The sequence below is a fragment of the Coregonus clupeaformis genome, chromosome 2, assembly GCF_020615455.1.
Source record: "Coregonus clupeaformis isolate EN_2021a chromosome 2, ASM2061545v1, whole genome shotgun sequence".
Taxonomy (NCBI): Eukaryota; Metazoa; Chordata; class Actinopteri; order Salmoniformes; family Salmonidae; genus Coregonus; species Coregonus clupeaformis.
Window position 1 is genome coordinate 36,517,225 of NC_059193.1, and position 19,235 is coordinate 36,536,459.

The 19,235-nt window shown below is 40.7% G+C and overlaps 1 protein-coding gene across 1 annotated transcript in view; it reads right to left on the reverse strand.

Annotated features, from left to right (window-relative positions):
- LOC121534880 (ecto-NOX disulfide-thiol exchanger 2) overlaps positions 1 to 19,235 on the reverse strand; it is a 454,166-nt gene that overhangs the window by 160,735 nt on the left and 274,196 nt on the right. Inside the window, exon 3 of the mRNA XM_041841491.2 lies at positions 13,584 to 13,715. Within this exon, the coding sequence (XP_041697425.1) occupies positions 13,584 to 13,715 (132 nt within the window). The remainder of the gene's footprint in view (positions 1 to 13,583; positions 13,716 to 19,235) is intronic.

Genomic DNA, 19,235 nt, shown 5'->3' on the forward strand with positions numbered 1-19,235 from the left:
GTATGGTTAGGATTAGGGTTATAACTACAGTAGAGGTATGGTTAGGATTAGGATTATAACTACAGTAAAGGTATGGTTAGGGTTAGGGTTATAACTACAGTAGAGGTATGGTTAGGGTTATAACTACAGTAGAGGTATGGTTAGGATTAGGGTTATAACTACAGTAGAGGTATGGTTAGGATTAGAGTTATAACTACAGTAGAGGTATGGTTAGGATTAGGGTTATAACTACAGTAGAGGTATGGTTAGGATTAGGGTTATAACTACAGTAGAGGTATGGTTAGGGTTAGTGTTATAACTACAGTAGAGGTATGGTTAGGGTTAGGGTTATAACTACAGTAGAGGTATGGTTGGATTAGGGTTATAACTACAGTAGAGGTATGGTTAGGATTAGGGTTATAACTACAGTAGAGGTATGGTTAGGATTAGGGTTATAACTACAGTAGAGGTATGGTTAGGATTAGGGTTATAACTACAGTAGAGGTATGGTTAGGATTAGGGTTATAACTACAGTAGAGGTATGGTTAGGATTAGGGTTATAACTACAGTAGAGGTATGGTTAGGGTTAGGGTTATAACTACAGTAGAGGTATGGTTAGGATTAGGGTTATAACTACAGTAAAGGTATGGTTAGGGTTAGGGTTATAACTACAGTAGAGGTATGGTTAGGGTTAGGGTTATAACTACAGTAGAGGTATGGTTAGGATTAGGGTTATAACTACAGTAGAGGTATGGTTAGGGTTATAACTACAGTAGAGGTAGGTTAGGGTTAGGGTTATAACTACAGTAGAGGTATGGTTAGGGTTATAACTACAGTAGAGGTATGGTTAGGATTAGGGTTATAACTACAGTAGAGGTATGGTTAGGATTAAGGTTATAACTACAGTAGAGGTATGGTTAGGGTTATAACTACAGTAGAGGTATGGTTAGGATTAGGGTTATAACTACAGTAGAGGTATGGTTAGGGTTAAGGTCATAAAAACAGTATAGGCATGGTTAGGGTTATAACTACAGTAGAGGTATGGTTAGGATTATAACTACAGTAGAGGTATGGTTAGTGTTATAACTACAGTATAGGTATGGTTAGGATTAGGGTTATAACTACAGTAGAGGTATGGTTAGGATTAGGGTTATAACTACAGTAGAGGTATGGTTAGGATTAGGGTTATAACTACAGTAGAAGTATGGTTAGAGTTAGTGTTATAACTACAGTAGAGGTATGGTTAGGGTTATAACTACAGTAGAGGTATGGTTAGGGTTATAACTACAGTAGAGGTATGGTTAGGATTAGGGTTATAACTACAGTAGAGGTATGGTTAGGATTAGGGTTATAACTACAGTAGAGGTATGGTTAGGATTAGGATTATAACTACAGTAAAGGTATGGTTAGGGTTAGGGTTATAACTACAGTAGAGGTATGGTTAGGGTTATAACTACAGTAGAGGTATGGTTAAGATTAGGGTTATAACTACAGTAGAGGTATGGTTAGGATTAGAGTTATAACTACAGTAGAGGTATGGTTAGGATTAGGGTTATAACTACAGTAGAGGTATGGTTAGGATTAGGGTTATAACTACAGTAGAGGTATGGTTAGGGTTAGTGTTATAACTATAGTAGAGGTATGGTTAGGATTAGGGTTATAACTACAGTAGAGGTATGGTTAGGGTTATAACTACAGTAGAGGTATGGTTAGGATTAGGGTTATAACTACAGTAGAGGTATGGTTAGGATTAGGGTTATAACTACAGTAGAGGTATGGTTAGGATTAGGGTTATAACTACAGTAGAGGTATGGTTAGGTTTATAACTACAGTAGAGGTATGGTTAGGGTTAGCGTTATAACTACAGTAGAGGTATGGTTAGGGTTAGTGTTATAACTACAGTAGAGGTATGGTTAGGGTTAGGGTTATAACTACAGTAGAGGTATGGTTAGGATTAGGGTTATAACTACAGTAGAGGTATGGTTAGGGTTATAACTACAGTAGGGGTATGGTAGGGTTAGGGTTATAACTACAGTAGGGGTATGGGTAGGGTTAGGGTTATAACTACAGTAGAGGTATGGTTAGGGTTAGTGTTATAACTACAGTAGAGGTATGGTTAGGGTTAGTGTTATAACTACAGTAGAGGTATGGTTAGGATTAGGGTTATAACTACAGTAGAGGTATGGTTAGGATTAGGGTTATAACTACAGTAGAGGTATGGTTAGGGTTAGTGTTATAACTACAGTAGAGGTATGGTTAGGATTAGGGTTATAACTACAGTAGAGGTATGGTTAGGGTTAGTGTTATAACTACAGTAGAGGTATGGTTAGGGTTATAACTACAGTAGAGGTATGGTTAGGGTTAGGGTTATAACTACAGTAGACGTATGGTTAGGGTTATAACTACAGTAGAGGTATGGTTAGGATTAGGGTTATAACTACAGTAGAGGTATGGTTAGGATTAGGGTTATAACTACAGTAGAGGTATGGTTAGGGTTAGGGTTATAACTACAGTAGAGGTATGGTTAGGATTAGGGTTATAACTACAGTAGAGGTATGGTTAGGATTAGGGTTATAACTACAGTAGAGGTATGGTTAGGATTAGGGTTATAACTACAGTAGAGGTATGGTTAGGATTAGGGTTATAACTACAGTAGAGGTATGGTTAGGATTAGGGTTATAACTACAGTAGAGGTATGGTTAGGATTAGGGTTATAACTACAGTAGAGGTATGGTTAGGATTAGGGTTATAACTACAGTAGAGGTATGGTTAGGATTAGGGTTATAACTACAGTAGAGGTATGGTTAGGATTAGGGTTATAACTACAGTAGAGGTATGGTTAGGATTAGGGTTATAACTACAGTAGAGGTATGGTTAGGATTAGGGTTATAACTACAGTAGAGGTATGGTTAGGATTAGGGTTATAACTAAAGTAGATGTATGGTTAGGATTAGGGTTATAACTACAGTAGAGGTATGGTTAGGGTTAGCGTTATAACTACAGTAGAGGTATGGTTAGGGTTAAGGTTATAACTACAGTAGAGGTATGGTTAGGATTAGGGTTATAACTACAGTAGAGGTATGGTTAGGATTAGTGTTATAACTACAGTAGAGGTATGGTTAGGATTAGGTTTATAACTACAGTAGAGGTATGGTTAGGGTTAGTGTTATAACTACAGTAGAGGTATGGTTAGGGTTAGTGTTATAACTACAGTAGAGGTATGGTTAGGATTAGGGTTATAACTACAGTAGAGGTATGGTTAGGATTAGGTTTATAACTACAGTAGAGGTATGGTTAGGATTAGGGTTATAACTACAGTAGAGGTATGGTTAGGATTAGGGTTATAACTACAGTAGAGGTATGGTTAGGGTTAGTGTTATAACTACAGTAGAGGTATGGTTAGCGTTAGGGTTATAACTACAGTAGAGGTATGGTTAGGATTAGGGTTATAACTACAGTAGAGGTATGGTTAGGATTAGGGTTATAACTACAGTAGAGGTATGGTTAGGGTTATAACTACAGTAGAGGCATGGTTAGGGTTATAATTACAGTAGAGGTATGGTTAGGGTTATAACTACAGTAGAGGTATGGTTAGGATTAGGGTTATAACTACAGTAGAGGTATGGTTAGGGTTATAACTACAGTAAAGGTATGGTTATGGTTAGGGTTATAACTACAGTAGAGGTATGGTTAGGATTAGGGTTATAACTACAGTAGAGGTATGGTTAGGATTAGGGTTATAACTACAGTAGAGGTATGGTTAGGATTAGGGTTATAACTACAGTAGAGGTATGGTTAGGGTTATAACTACAGTAGAGGTATGGTTAGGATTAGGGTTATAACTACAGTAGAGGTATGGTTAGGATTAGGGTTATAACTACAGTAGAGGTATGGTTAGGATTAGGGTCATAACTACAGTAGAGGTATGGTTAGGGTTATAACTACAGTAGAGGTATGGTTAGGGTTAGGGTTATAACTACAGTAGAGGTATTGTTAGGATTAGAGATATAACTACAGTAGAGGTATGGTTAGGATTAGGGTTATAACTACAGTAGAGGTATGGTTAGGATTAGGGTTATAACTACAGTAGAGGTATGGTTAGGATTAGGGTTATAACTACAGTAGAGGTATGGTTAGGGTTATAACTACAGTAGAGGTATGGTTAGGATTAGGGTTATAACTACAGTAGAGGTATGGTTAGGATTAGGGTTAAAACTACAGTAGAGGTATGGTTAGGGTTAGGGTTATAACTACAGTAGAGGTATGGTTAGGATTAGGGTTATAACTACAGTAGAGGTATGGTTAGGGTTATAACTACAGTAGAGGTATGGTTAGGGTTAGGGTTATAACTACAGTAGAGGTATGGTTAGGGTTATAACTACAGTAGAGGTATGGTTAGGATTAGGGTTATAACTACAGTAGAGGTATGGTTAGGATTAAGGTTATAACTACAGTAGAGGTATGGTTAGGGTTATAACTACTGTAGAGGTATGGTTAGGATTAGGGTTATAACTACAGTAGAGGTATGGTTAGGGTTAAGGTCATAAAAACAGTATAGGCATGGTTAGGGTTATAACTACAGTAGAGGTATGGTTAGGGTTATAACTACAGTAGAGGTATGGTTAGTGTTATAACTACAGTATAGGTATGGTTAGGATTAGGGTTATAACTACAGTAGAGGTATGGTTAGGATTAGGGTTATAACTACAGTAGAGGTATGGTTAGGATTAGGGTTATAACTACAGTAGAAGTATGGTTAGGGTTAGTGTTATAACTACAGTAGAGGTATGGTTAGGGTTATAACTACAGTAGAGGTATGGTTAGGGTTATAACTACAGTAGAGGTATGGTTAGGATTAGGGTTATAACTACAGTAGAGGTATGGTTAGGATTAGGGTTATAACTACAGTAGAGGTATGGTTAGGATTAGGATTATAACTACAGTAAAGGTATGGTTAGGGTTAGGGTTATAACTACAGTAGAGGTATGGTTAGGGTTATAACTACAGTAGAGGTATGGTTAGGATTAGGGTTATAACTACAGTAGAGGTATGGTTAGGGTTATAACTACAGTAGAGGTATGGTTAGGGTTAGTGTTATAACTACAGTAGAGGTATGGTTAGGATTAGGGTTATAACTACAGTAGAGGTATGGTTAGGATTAGAGTTATAACTACAGTAGAGGTATGGTTAGGATTAGGGTTATAACTACAGTAGAGGTATGGTTAGGATTAGGGTTATAACTACAATAGAGGTATGGTTAGGGTTAGTGTTATAACTACAGTAGAGGTATGGTTAGGGTTAGGGTTATAACTACAGTAGAGGTATGGTTAGGATTAGGGTTATAACTACAGTAGAGGTATGGTTAGGTTTATAACTACAGTAGAGGTATGGTTAGGGTTAGCGTTATAACTACAGTAGAGGTATGGTTAGGGTTAGTGTTATAACTACAGTAGAGGTATGGTTAGGTTTATAACTACAGTAGAGGTATGGTTAGGGTTAGCGTTATAACTACAGTAGAGGTATGGTTAGGGTTAGTGTTATAACTACAGTAGAGGTATGGTTAGGGTTAGGGTTATAACTACAGTAGAGGTATGGTTAGGATTAGGGTTATAACTACAGTAGAGGTATGGTTAGGGTTATAACTACAGTAGGGGTATGGTAGGGTTAGGGTTATAACTACAGTAGGGGTATGGGTAGGGTTAGGGTTATACCTACAGTAGAGGTATGGTTAGGATTAGGGTTATAACTACAGTAGAGGTATGGTTAGGGTTAGTGTTATAACTACAGTAGAGGTATGGTTAGGATTAGGGTTATAACTACAGTAGAGGTATGGTTAGGATTAGGGTTATAACTACAGTAGAGGTATGGTTAGCATTAGGGTTATAACTACAGTAGAGGTATGGTTAGGGTTATAACTACAGTATAGGTATGGTTAGGATTAGGGTTATAACTACAGTAGAGGTATGGTTAGGATTAGGGTTATAACTACAGTAGAGGTATGGTTAGGGTTAGGGTTATAACTACAGTAGAGGTATGGTTAGGATTAGGGTTATAACTACAGTAGAGGTATGGTTAGGATTAGTGTTATAACTACAGTAGAGGTATGGTTAGGATTAGTGTTATAACTACAGTAGAGGTATGGTTAGGATTAGGGTTATAACTACAGTAGAGGTATGGTTAGGATTAGGGTTATAACTACAGTAGAGGTATGGTTAGGATTAGGGTTATAACTACAGTAGAGGTATGGTTAGGATTAGGGTTATAACTACAGTAGAAGTATGGTTAGGGTTAGTGTTATAACTACAGTAGAGGTATGGTTAGGGTTATAACTACAGTAGAGGTATGGTTAGGGTTATAACTACAGTAGAGGTATGGTTAGGATTAGGGTTATAACTACAGTAGAGGTATGGTTAGGATTAGGGTTATAACTACAGTAGAGGTATGGTTAGGATTAGGATTATAACTACAGTAAAGGTATGGTTAGGGTTAGGGTTATAACTACAGTAGAGGTATGGTTAGGGTTATAACTACAGTAGAGGTATGGTTAGGATTAGGGTTATAACTACAGTAGAGGTATGGTTAGGGTTATAACTACAGTAGAGGTATGGTTAGGGTTAGTGTTATAACTACAGTAGAGGTATGGTTAGGATTAGGGTTATAACTACAGTAGAGGTATGGTTAGGATTAGAGTTATAACTACAGTAGAGGTATGGTTAGGATTAGGGTTATAACTACAGTAGAGGTATGGTTAGGATTAGGGTTATAACTACAGTAGAGGTATGGTTAGGGTTAGTGTTATAACTACAGTAGAGGTATGGTTAGGGTTAGGGTTATAACTACAGTAGAGGTATGGTTAGGATTAGGGTTATAACTACAGTAGAGGTATGGTTAGGATTAGGGTTATAACTACAGTAGCGGTATGGTTAGGATTAGGGTTATAACTACAGTAGAGGTATGGTTAGGATTAGGGTTATAACTACAGTAGAGGTATGGTTAGGTTTATAACTACAGTAGAGGTATGGTTAGGGTTAGCGTTATAACTACAGTAGAGGTATGGTTAGGGTTAGTGTTATAACTACAGTAGAGGTATGGTTAGGGTTAGGGTTATAACTACAGTAGAGGTATGGTTAGGATTAGGGTTATAACTACAGTAGAGGTATGGTTAGGGTTATAACTACAGTAGGGGTATGGTAGGGTTAGGGTTATAACTACAGTAGGGGTATGGGTAGGGTTAGGGTTATAACTACAGTAGAGGTATGGTTAGGGTTAGTGTTATAACTACAGTAGAGGTATGGTTAGGGTTAGTGTTATAACTACAGTAGAGGTATGGTTAGGATTAGGGTTATAACTACAGTAGAGGTATGGTTAGGATTAGGGTTATAACTACAGTAGAGGTATGGTTAGCATTAGGGTTATAACTACAGTAGAGGTATGGTTAGGGTTATAACTACAGTATAGGTATGGTTAGGATTAGGGTTATAACTACAGTAGAGGTATGGTTAGGATTAGGGTTATAACTACAGTAGAGGTATGGTTAGGGTTATAACTACAGTAGAGGTATGGTTAGGATTAGGGTTATAACTACAGTAGATGTATGGTTAGGATTAGTGTTATAACTACAGTAGAGGTATGGTTAGGATTAGTGTTATAACTACAGTAGAGGTATGGTTAGGATTAGGGTTATAACTACAGTAGAGGTATGGTTAGGATTAGGGTTATAACTACAGTAGAGGTATGGTTAGGATTAGTGTTATAACTACAGTAGAGGTATGGTTAGGATTAGTGTTATAACTACAGTAGAGGTATGGTTAGGATTAGGGTTATAACTACAGTAGAGGTATGGTTAGGGTTAGTGTTATAACTACAGTAGAGGTATGGTTAGGGTTATAACTACAGTAGAGGTATGGTTAGGGTTAGGGTTATAACTACAGTAGACGTATGGTTAGGGTTATAACTACAGTAGAGGTATGGTTAGGATTAGGGTTATAACTACAGTAGAGGTATGGTTAGGATTAGGGTTATAACTACAGTAGAGGTATGGTTAGGGTTAGGGTTATAACTACAGTAGAGATATGGTTAGGATTAGGGTTATAACTACAGTAGAGGTATGGTTAGGATTAGGGTTATAACTACAGTAGAGGTATGGTTAGGATTAGGGTTATAACTACAGTAGAGGTATGGTTAGGATTAGGGTTATAACTACAGTAGAGGTATGGTTAGGATTAGGGTTATAACTACAGTAGAGGTATGGTTAGGATTAGGGTTATAACTACAGTAGAGGTATGGTTAGGATTAGGGTTATAACTACAGTAGAGGTATGGTTAGGATTAGGGTTATAACTACAGTAGAGGTATGGTTAGGATTAGGGTTATAACTACAGTAGAGGTATGGTTAGGATTAGGGTTATAACTACAGTAGAGGTATGGTTAGGATTAGGGTTATAACTACAGTAGATGTATGGTTAGGATTAGGGTTATAACTACAGTAGAGGTATGGTTAGGGTTAGCGTTATAACTACAGTAGAGGTATGGTTAGGGTTAAGGTTATAACTACAGTAGATGTATGGTTAGGATTAGGGTTATAACTACAGTAGAGGTATGGTTAGGATTAGTGTTATAACTACAGTAGAGGTATGGTTAGGATTAGGTTTATAACTACAGCAGAGGTATGGTTAGGGTTAGTGTTATAACTACAGTAGAGGTATGGTTAGGATTAGGGTTATAACTACAGTAGAGGTATGGTTATGATTAGGTTTATAACTACAGTAGAGGTATGGTTAGGATTAGGGTTATAACTACAGTAGAGGTATGGTTAGGATTAGGGTTATAACTACAGTAGAGGTATGGTTAGGGTTAGTGTTATAACTACAGTAGAGGTATGTTTAGGATTAGGTTTATAACTACAGTAAAGGTATGGTTAGGATTAGGGTTATAACTACAGTAGAGGTATGGTTAGGATTAGGGTTATAACTACAGTAGAGGTATGGTTAGGATTAGGGTTATAACTACAGTAGATGTATGGTTAGGATTAGGGTTATAACTACAGTAGAGGTATGGTTAGGGTTAGGATTATAACTACAGTAGACGTATGGTTAGGGTTATAAGTACAGTAGAGGTTTGGTTAGGATTAGGGTTATAACTACAGTAGAGGTATGGTTAGGATTAGGGTTATAACTACAGTAGAGGTATGGTTAGGGTTAGGGTTATAACTACAGTAGAGGTATGGTTAGGATTTGGGTTATAACTACAGTAGAGGTATGGTTAGGATTAGGGTTATAACTACAGTAGAGGTATGGTTAGGATTAGGGTTATAACTACAGTAGAGGTATGGTTAGGATTAGGGTTATAACTACAGTAGAGGTATGGTTAGGATTAGGGTTATAACTACAGTAGATGTATGGTTAGGATTAGGGTTATAACTACAGTAGAGGTATGGTTAGGGTTAGCGTTATAACTACAGTAGGGGTATGGGTAGGATTAGGGATATAACTACAGTAGAGGTATGGTTAGGGTTAGTGTTATAACTACAGTAGAGGTATGGTTAGGGTTAGTGTTATAACTACAGTAGAGGTATGGTTAGGATTAGGGTTATAACTACAGTAGAGGTATGGTTAGGATTAGGGTTATAACTACAGTAGAGGTATGGTTAGCATTAGGGTTATAACTACAGTAGAGGTATGGTTAGGGTTATAACTACAGTATAGGTATGGTTAGGATTAGGGTTATAACTACAGTAGAGGTATGGTTAGGATTAGGGTTATAACTACAGTAGAGGTATGGTTAGGGTTAGGGTTATAACTACAGTAGAGGTATGGTTAGGATTAGGGTTATAACTACAGTAGAGGTATGGTTAGGATTAGTGTTATAACTACAGTAGAGGTATGGTTAGGATTAGTGTTATAACTACAGTAGAGGTATGGTTAGGATTAGTGTTATAACTACAGTAGAGGTATGGTTAGGATTAGGGTTATAACTACAGTAGAGGTATGGTTAGGATTAGGGTTATAACTACAGTAGAGGTATGGTTAGGATTAGTGTTATAACTACAGTAGAGGTATGGTTAGGATTAGTGTTATAACTACAGTAGAGGTATGGTTAGGGTTATAACTACAGTAGAGGTATGGTTAGGGTTAGGGTTATAACTACAGTAGACGTATGGTTAGGGTTATAACTACAGTAGAGGTATGGTTAGGATTAGGGTTATAACTACAGTAGAGGTATGGTTAGGGTTAGCGTTATAACTACAGTAGGGGTATGGGTAGGATTAGGGATATAACTACAGTAGAGGTATGGTTAGGGTTAGTGTTATAACTACAGTAGAGGTATGGTTAGGGTTAGTGTTATAACTACAGTAGAGGTATGGTTAGGATTAGGGTTATAACTACAGTAGAGGTATGGTTAGGATTAGGGTTATAACTACAGTAGAGGTATGGTTAGCATTAGGGTTATAACTACAGTAGAGGTATGGTTAGGGTTATAACTACAGTATAGGTATGGTTAGGATTAGGGTTATAACTACAGTAGAGGTATGGTTAGGATTAGGGTTATAACTACAGTAGAGGTATGGTTAGGGTTAGGGTTATAACTACAGTAGAGGTATGGTTAGGATTAGGGTTATAACTACAGTAGAGGTATGGTTAGGATTAGTGTTATAACTACAGTAGAGGTATGGTTAGGATTAGTGTTATAACTACAGTAGAGGTATGGTTAGGATTAGTGTTATAACTACAGTAGAGGTATGGTTAGGATTAGGGTTATAACTACAGTAGAGGTATGGTTAGGATTAGGGTTATAACTACAGTAGAGGTATGGTTAGGATTAGTGTTATAACTACAGTAGAGGTATGGTTAGGATTAGTGTTATAACTACAGTAGAGGTATGGTTAGGGTTATAACTACAGTAGAGGTATGGTTAGGGTTAGGGTTATAACTACAGTAGACGTATGGTTAGGGTTATAACTACAGTAGAGGTATGGTTAGGATTAGGGTTATAACTACAGTAGAGGTATGGTTAGGATTAGGGTTATAACTACAGTAGAGGTATGGTTAGGGTTAGGGTTATATCTACAGTAGAGGTATGGTTAGGATTAGTGTTATAACTACAGTAGAGGTATGGTTAGGATTAGGGTTATAACTACAGTAGAGGTATGGTTAGGATTAGGGTTATAACTACAGTAGAGGTATGGTTAGGATTAGGGTTATAACTACAGTAGAGGTATGGTTAGGATTAGGGTTATAACTACAGTAGAGGTATGGTTAGGATTAGGGTTATAACTACAGTAGAGGTATGGTTAGCATTAGGGTTATAACTACAGTAGAGGTATGGTTAGGATTAGGGTTATAACTACAGTAGAGGTATGGTTAGGATTAGGGTTATTACTACAGTAGAGGTATGGTTAGGGTTAAGGTTATAACTACAGTAGAGGTATGGTTAGGATTAGGGTTATAACTACAGTAGAGGTATGGTTAGGATTAGTGTTATAACTACAGTAGAGGTATGGTTAGGATTTGGTTTATAACTACCATGTTAGAGGTATGGTTAGGGTTAGTGTTATAACTACAATAGAGGTATGGTTAGGATTAGGTTTATAACTACAGTAGAGGTATGGTTAGGATTAGGGTTATAACTACAGTAGAGGTATGGTTAGGATTAGGGTTATAACTACAGTAGAGGTATGGTTAGGATTAGGGTTATAACTACAGTAGAGGTATGGTTAGGATTAGGGTTATAACTACAGTAGATGTATGGTTAGGATTAGGGTTATAACTACAGTAGAGGTATGGTTAGGGTTAGGGTTATAACTACAGTAGACGTATGGTTAGGGTTATAACTACAGTAGAGGTATGGTTAGGATTAGGGTTATAACTACAGTAGAGGTATGGTTAGGATTAGGGTTATAACTACAGTAGAGGTATGGTTAGGATTAGGGTTATAACTACAGTAGAGGTATGGTTAGGATTAGGGTTATAACTACAGTAGAGGTATGGTTAGGATTAGGGTTATAACTACAGTAGAGGTATGGTTAGGATTAGGTTATAACTACAGTATAGGTATGGTTAGGATTAGGGTTATAACTACAGTAGAGGTATGGTTAGGATTAGGGTTATAACTACAGTAGAGGTATGGTTAGGATTAGGGTTATAACTACAGTAGAGGTATGGTTAGGATTAGGGTTATAACTACAGTAGAGGTATGGTTAGGATTAGGGTTATAACTACAGTAGAGGTATGGTTAGGATTAGGGTTATAACTACAGTAGAGGTATGGTTAGGATTAGGGTTATAACTACAGTAGATGTATGGTTAGGATTAGGGTTATAACTACAGTAGAGGTATGGTTAGGGTTAGCGTTATAAGTACAGTAGAGGTATGGTTAGGGTTAAGGTTATAACTACAGTAGAGGTATGGTTAGGATTAGGGTTATAACTACAGTAGAGGTATGGTTAGGATTAGTGTTATAACTACAGTAGAGGTATGGTTAGGATTAGGGTTATAACTACAGTAGAGGTATGGTTAGGATTAGGGTTATAACTACAGTAGAGGTATGGTTAGGGTTAGTGTTATAACTACAGTAGAGGTATGGTTAGGATTAGGTTTATAACTACAGTAGAGGTATGGTTAGGATTAGGGTTATAACTACAGTAGAGGTATGGTTAGGATTAGGGTTATACCTACAGTAGAGGTATGGTTAGGATTAGGGTTATAACTACAGTAGAGGTATGGTTAGGATTAGGGTTATAACTACAGTAGAGGTATGGTTAGGATTAGGGTTATAACTACAGTAGAGGTATGGTTAGGATTAGGGTTATAACTACAGTAGAGGTATGGTTAGGGTTAGTGTTATAACTACAGTAGAGGTGTGGTTAGGATTAGGGTTATAACTACAGTAGAGGTATGGTTAGGATTAGGGTTATAACTACAGTAGAGGTATGGTTAGGATTAGGGTTATAACTACAGTAGAGGTATGGTTAGGATTAGTGTTATAACTACAGTAGAGGTATGGTTAGGGTTAAGGTTATAACTACAGTAGAGGTATGGTTAGGGTTATAACTACAGTAGAGGTATGGTTAGCGTTAGGGTTATAACTACAGTAGAGGTATGGTTAGGATTAGGGTTATAACTACAGTAGAGGTATGGTTAGGATTAGGGTTATAACTACAGTAGAGGTATGGTTAGGGTTAGTGTTATAACTACAGTAGAGGTATGGTTAGGGTTAGTGTTATAACAACAGTAGAGGTATGGTTAGGGTTAGTGTTATAACTACAGCAGAGGTATGGTTAGGGTTAGTGTTATAACTACAGTAGAGGTATGGTTAGGGTTAGCGTTATAACTACAGTAGAGGTATGGTTAGGGTTAGGGTTATAACTACAGTAGAGGTATGGTTAGGGTTATAACTACAGTAGAGGTATGGTTAGGATTAGGGTTATAACTACAGTAGAGGTATGGTTAGGATTAGGGTTATAACTACAGTAGAGGTATGGTTAGGATTAGGGTTATAACTACAATAGAGGTATGGTTAGGGTTATAACTACAGTAGAGGTATGGTTAGGGTTATAACTACAGTAGAGGTATGGTTTGGGTTAGGGTTATAACTACAGTAACTGTACCTGACATAAGAGGCTGTCCTGCCATGCCCATGGGAGCCATGCCCAGGTTTGTCATCGCAGTGGCCCAGGCGTTGGAGTCTGACATGGGCATCGTCATGGGGCTGGAGTCCATGGACATGTTACGAATCCCTTCTGCAAAAAGAGAGAGAGAGCGAGAGAGAGTCAGTCAGGATATGATACAATAAGGTATGGTGTCAAAAAACTTGGCTGCATTGTTCAATTCCCTCACATTTCCTATGAAACCTAAAGCCTGTGAGGCATTAGAAAGGAAAAGGAGCTAACTTATTTATTCATGCCTGGCAATAGCAGAGAGGAATAGTTAATCTTTGTGCTTTGTGCTCTCAGAGTAGGGAGAGAGAGGCCATATGTCCAGTGACAAATCCTTTTACATTATATTCAAAGGTTTATTAGCATTCATTCTTCTGCGATAGAAGCAGCTATTCTTCCTGGGGTCCACGCAAAACATTACATAGCCTAATTCAGAACATCAATAGACAGAACTACATCAATTTAAAACAAGAAAAAGGTTATGTACTGACTCAATACTGTAACAATGACGCTGGGAGTCATGAAGCAGGTGCAGTTGGTGAGTTTAATAATAATGAACATAGAGCAATAAAAAACAAGAGAAGCTTCTGGACATGAACACAGAACCAATACTGCCTGAAGAGGGATGCTAGGGAGTGCTAGATAAAGGGGGAGTAATCAAGGTTGTGATGAAGTCCAGGTGTGCCTAATGATGGGGCGCAGGTGTGCGTAATGAGGGTTGCCAGGTGTGCGTAATGATGGGTTGCCAGGCCCGGTGGTTAGTAAACCGGCGATGTTGAGTGCCGGAGCAGGGGAGCTGGAGTAGACGTGACACATCCATCCTCCCCTCAATGCGGTGCAGTCGTCCTGTCCCCTTTGCAGAAAAGCATCCCCAAAGAATGATGTTTCCACCTCCATGCTTCACGGTTGGGATGGTGTTCTTGGGGTTGTACTCATCCTTCTTCTTCCTCCAAACACGGCGAGTGGAGTTTAGACCAAAAAGCTCTATTTTTGTCTCATCAGACCACATGACCTTCTCCCATTCCTCCTCTGGATCATCCATATGGTCATTGGCAAACTTCAGACGGGCCTGGACATGCGCTGGCTTGAGCAGGGGGACCTTGCGTGCGCTGCAGGATTTTAATCCATGACGGCGTAGTGTGTTACTAATGGTTTTCTTTGAGACTGTGGTCCCAGCTCTCTTCAGGTCATTGACCAGGTCCTGCCGTGTAGTTCTGGGCTGATCCCTCACCTTCCTCATGATCATTGATGCCCCACAAGGTGAGATCTTGCATGGAGCCCCAGACCGAGGGTGATTGACCGTCATCTTGAACTTCTTCCATTTTCTAATAATTGCGCCAACAGTTGTTGCCTTCTCACCAAGCTGCTTGCCTATTGTCCTGTAGCCCATCCCAGCCTTGTGCAGGTCTACAATTTTATCCCTGATGTCCTTACACAGCTCTCTGGTCTTGGCCATTGTGGAGAGGTTGGAGTCTGTTTGATTGAGTGTGTGGACAGGTGTCTTTTATACAGGTAACGAGTTCAAACAGGTGCAGTTAATACAGGTAATGAGTGGAGAACAGGAGGGCTTCTTAAAGAAAAACTAACAGTTCTGTGAGAGCCGGAATTCTTACTGGTTGGTAGGTGATCAAATACTTATGTCATGCAATAAAATGCAAATGAATTACTTAAAAATCATACAATGTGATTTTCTGGATTTTTGTTTTAGATTCCGTCTCTCACAGTTGAAGTGTACCTATGATAAGAATTGCAGACCTCTACATGCTTTGTAAGTAGGAAAACCTGCAAAATCGGAAGTGTATCAAATACTTGTTCTCCCCACTGTATATGTTACCTCGGTGATCCTCCGGAGAACCTTGAACGGCCCCACAAACAGGGGGCTCAGCTTCTTACAGGGTAGGCGGAGTGGGAGAGCCAGACGGGATCACCAGGATGGAACACGGGAGCTTCACTGCAGTGGCGATCTGCCTGCTCCTTCTGGCGGTGGACGGCACGCTGGAGCCTCACGTGGGCATCATTCCAAAACCTCTTTTGCGAACCTGAACCACTCATCAACAGCAGGAGCTTCGGTCTGGCTCGGGGTCTACGGAGCCAGGGCTGGCTGATAACCCAGAACACACTGGAAGGGAGTCAGCCCGGTGGAAGAGTGACGCAATGAATTCTGGGTGTACTCTGCCCAGGGAAGGAATCGGGCCCACTCCCCCTGACGGTCCTGGCAGTGACTCCTCAGGAACCTCCCCAGCTCCTGGTTCGTCCTCTCCACCTGCCCGTTAGACTGAGGCTGGTACCCGGAAGTGAGGCTGACCGTGACCCCCAGCTTCTCCATGAAGGCTCTCCATACCTGTGACGTGAATTGGGGGCCACGGTCGGAGCCGATGTCCTCTGGAAGGCCATAGTGCCAGAAGACCTGCTGGAACAGTGCCTCAGCGACTTGGAGAGCGGTAGGGAGACCAGAGAGAGGGATAAAACGGCAGGAATTAGAGTATCTGTCCACAACCACCAAGATGGTGGTGTAACCATCAGAGGAGGGGAGATCAGTGACAAAATCAATGGACAGATGAGACCAGGGACGCTGAGGCACGGGAAGGGGAAGGAGTTTCCCTGCTGGAGCGTGCCGGGGAGATTTAGTTTGGGCACATACAGAACAGGAGTTGACGTAGCGAGTGACGTCCTGTGCCAAGGTGGGCCACACCTGCATGTCCAGCGATGACAGTTGTGTGTGCCCAGGTCAGCAGCCGATCCCTTATCCCTGTGGGAACGTAGGTGCACTCAGGAGGACAGGTAGCAGGTACGGGTTCCCTCTCCAAGGCCTGGCGAATGTCCACATCTACGTCACAGAGCATAGGGGCTACTACTCGAGAGGGCGGAATTATGGGTGCACTCAGGACAGGAACCTCTCCCGAGTCGTAGAGACGGGTTCAGCCGCCTCGCTGTCCGTATGTACTCCTTGGTGCACTCCAGCCAATGTCTCCACTCCTCTAATGCCAACTTAACTGCCAGGAGCTCCCGATCGCCGACATCACAGTTCCTCTCTGCAGGAGACAGTTTCTTTGAGTAATATGCACATGGATACATTTTCTGAGGATTACCTTGTCGTTGGGACAGGACAGCCCCCACACCCACTTCTGAAGCGTCCACCTCCACCACGAAGGGCAGCGTAGGATCTGGGTGTTTGAGCAATGGGGCGGAGGTGAAACATTCCTTCAATAGGCGGAAGGATTCATCGGCTGCAGGACTCCACCCCAACTTACGGGGACCACATTTGAGGAGAGAGGTGAGAGGAGAGACGATAGAGCTAAAGTTCTTGATGAAATGGCCCTTCACCGCTTTGACATATAGGTGGTTAGCCAGGAGGCATTCCAGGACTACTCAGACGTGACCGATGTGATCATCAAAGGTAGCCAAGTAGACCAGGATGTCGATGATATACACGACCACCTGGCGTCTGAGCATGTCCCGGTACACCTTGTTAACAAATGCCTGGAACACAGGTGGACGAGGTGGACGTGCAGATGAAACCCTGTTGGAGCGCCTCATGGATGTACTCCTCCATAGCCTTGGTTTCATCCACCGACAGAGGGTAGATGCGGCTGCGCGGAGGCTCAGAGCCTGCAAACAGGTTGATGGCAAAGTCCCAGGGGCGATGAGGAGGGAGACAGCTGGCGCGGGTCTTGGAAAAAACATCCCGCAGGTCTTGGTATACCTCCGGGATGTTGGGCTGAAGGGCAACCACATGACTCTCAACCTACGTGGAACCACAGGGGAAAGGAAAACAGGTCTGCCCAGTCCATGATTGTGTATGGGTGCACTGATGATGAGGAAGGGAAGGCTTTCTTGATGTATGGACTCCACAGTGAAGGTGAGTGGTGTTGTGATGTGTGTGATAGTCCCGGATCCCAGTGGTCGATTATCCAGCGCTTGAACCAGAAACGGAGAGGAGAGTGGGTATGAGGTGATGTTGAGGGAGGAAGCAAGGGCCTGGTCAATAAAATTCCGGAAGGTGAGGGCGTACTCCTCAGCGGTCTGGCCATCCTGCCGTAGTTGGAGTAGACGGTCACCCCCTCTCTTCCCTCTGGTGGATGACAAAAACTCCTCTGAACAGAGCCATGAACACCTCATAGGAATCCAGCTCCTCCTCTCCTCTCTCCCAGACGGTCGTAGCCCACTCCAACGCCCATCCGGTCAGCAGGGAAATAACCATGGCAACCTTGGACCTCTCGGTGGTGGGGGCTCCCATCTGATGAGCAAAATAGAGGGAGCACTGGAGTAGGAAGCCACGGCATTTGAATGGAGTCCCGTCGTATTTGTCCGGGACTGCTGGATGGGCTGGGGGGCTGGCTCGCTGGGTCGACTTGTGGTAGAGAATCCTCTGCTCGTTGGTGGTGACGCCCCTCCGGTAATGTCGAGACGTTGAAGAACCTGGAGGACCTCATCCATAACCGTTCCCAGTTGCGCCAGATGGTCATGGTTTTGGCGAAGTAGGTGTCCCAGGGGCGGCAGGTAGCTTAGTGGTTAAGAGCGTTGTGCCAGTAACCGAAAGGTCGCTGGTTCTAATCCCCGAGCCAACTAGGTGAAAAATCCGTTCATGTGCCCTTGAGCAAGTACTTAACCCTAATTGCTCCTGTAAGTCGCTCTGGATAAGAGTGTCTGCTAAATGACGTAAAAGTGAAAATGTGTCCCTGTTCGCCGACCATCTGGGAGATGTCTTGATTCCCTGCTGCTTCCATTTGTCGAGGCAGTATTGGACCTCCTCGCGGGCCGGATGTTTGACACCCCTGGACTAGGACATAAGTACAACAAGAAGAAGGAGGAAAAATAGAGGATAAAACCAACAAAAAAAGTATATGTTTTGGAGGATTTCAGGTGGATTTCTAAAGGAAAGACAGTACAAGCAGGGATGGGTAGGTTACTTTCTAAATTTGGATTACCCAAACTCCGTTAAGTAATCTGATTACTTTCAGCCACAGTCACAAAATATGATTTTAAACTGCTCACTCTAATGCCTAACCCTAACCTTAAATTAAGACCAAAAAAGCTAGCCAATTTTGACTTTGCAGCTGGCCCATCTAACGGAAATCACTCAGTTCTGCCTCAAGGACAAGACTCATTCCAATAAGCGTCAACCTGCTTAAGAGGCATTAGAAGACAAAAATCTATATAACCAATTGAAAAACATATATTTTTAATTTTAAGAGATTACATAGCTGGCCATAAATGCATGTTGCATTTTACTTTAAGGGTTGGTTTAGGCTTCTTCTAACCCATTGCCTTCTACTACAGATCATAATACGATTAGGCTACATCTTTGCGTAAAAAAACAACAGAGTCTGATTTCTAGTCATTCCAATTAATTTAAGACCTTTTGATCTTCAAGAATTGGAAATATAGATTAGCCTAATTGTTTTACCTGAGTATACCCCAAAAACTAAGGACTAATGAGCCTAATCTATTGTTCTTGATTTTGTTGTCATGGAGGACTGATTGGGCTCATTGTTTCGAGTTGAAAAATAAATGCTGCTCTCGGATTGGTATGCTTTGAGCACTACCGAAAAGTGCTACTTGCATGTGAAAAACTAGATGGTAATTTTAAAAGCTCCACTCGTG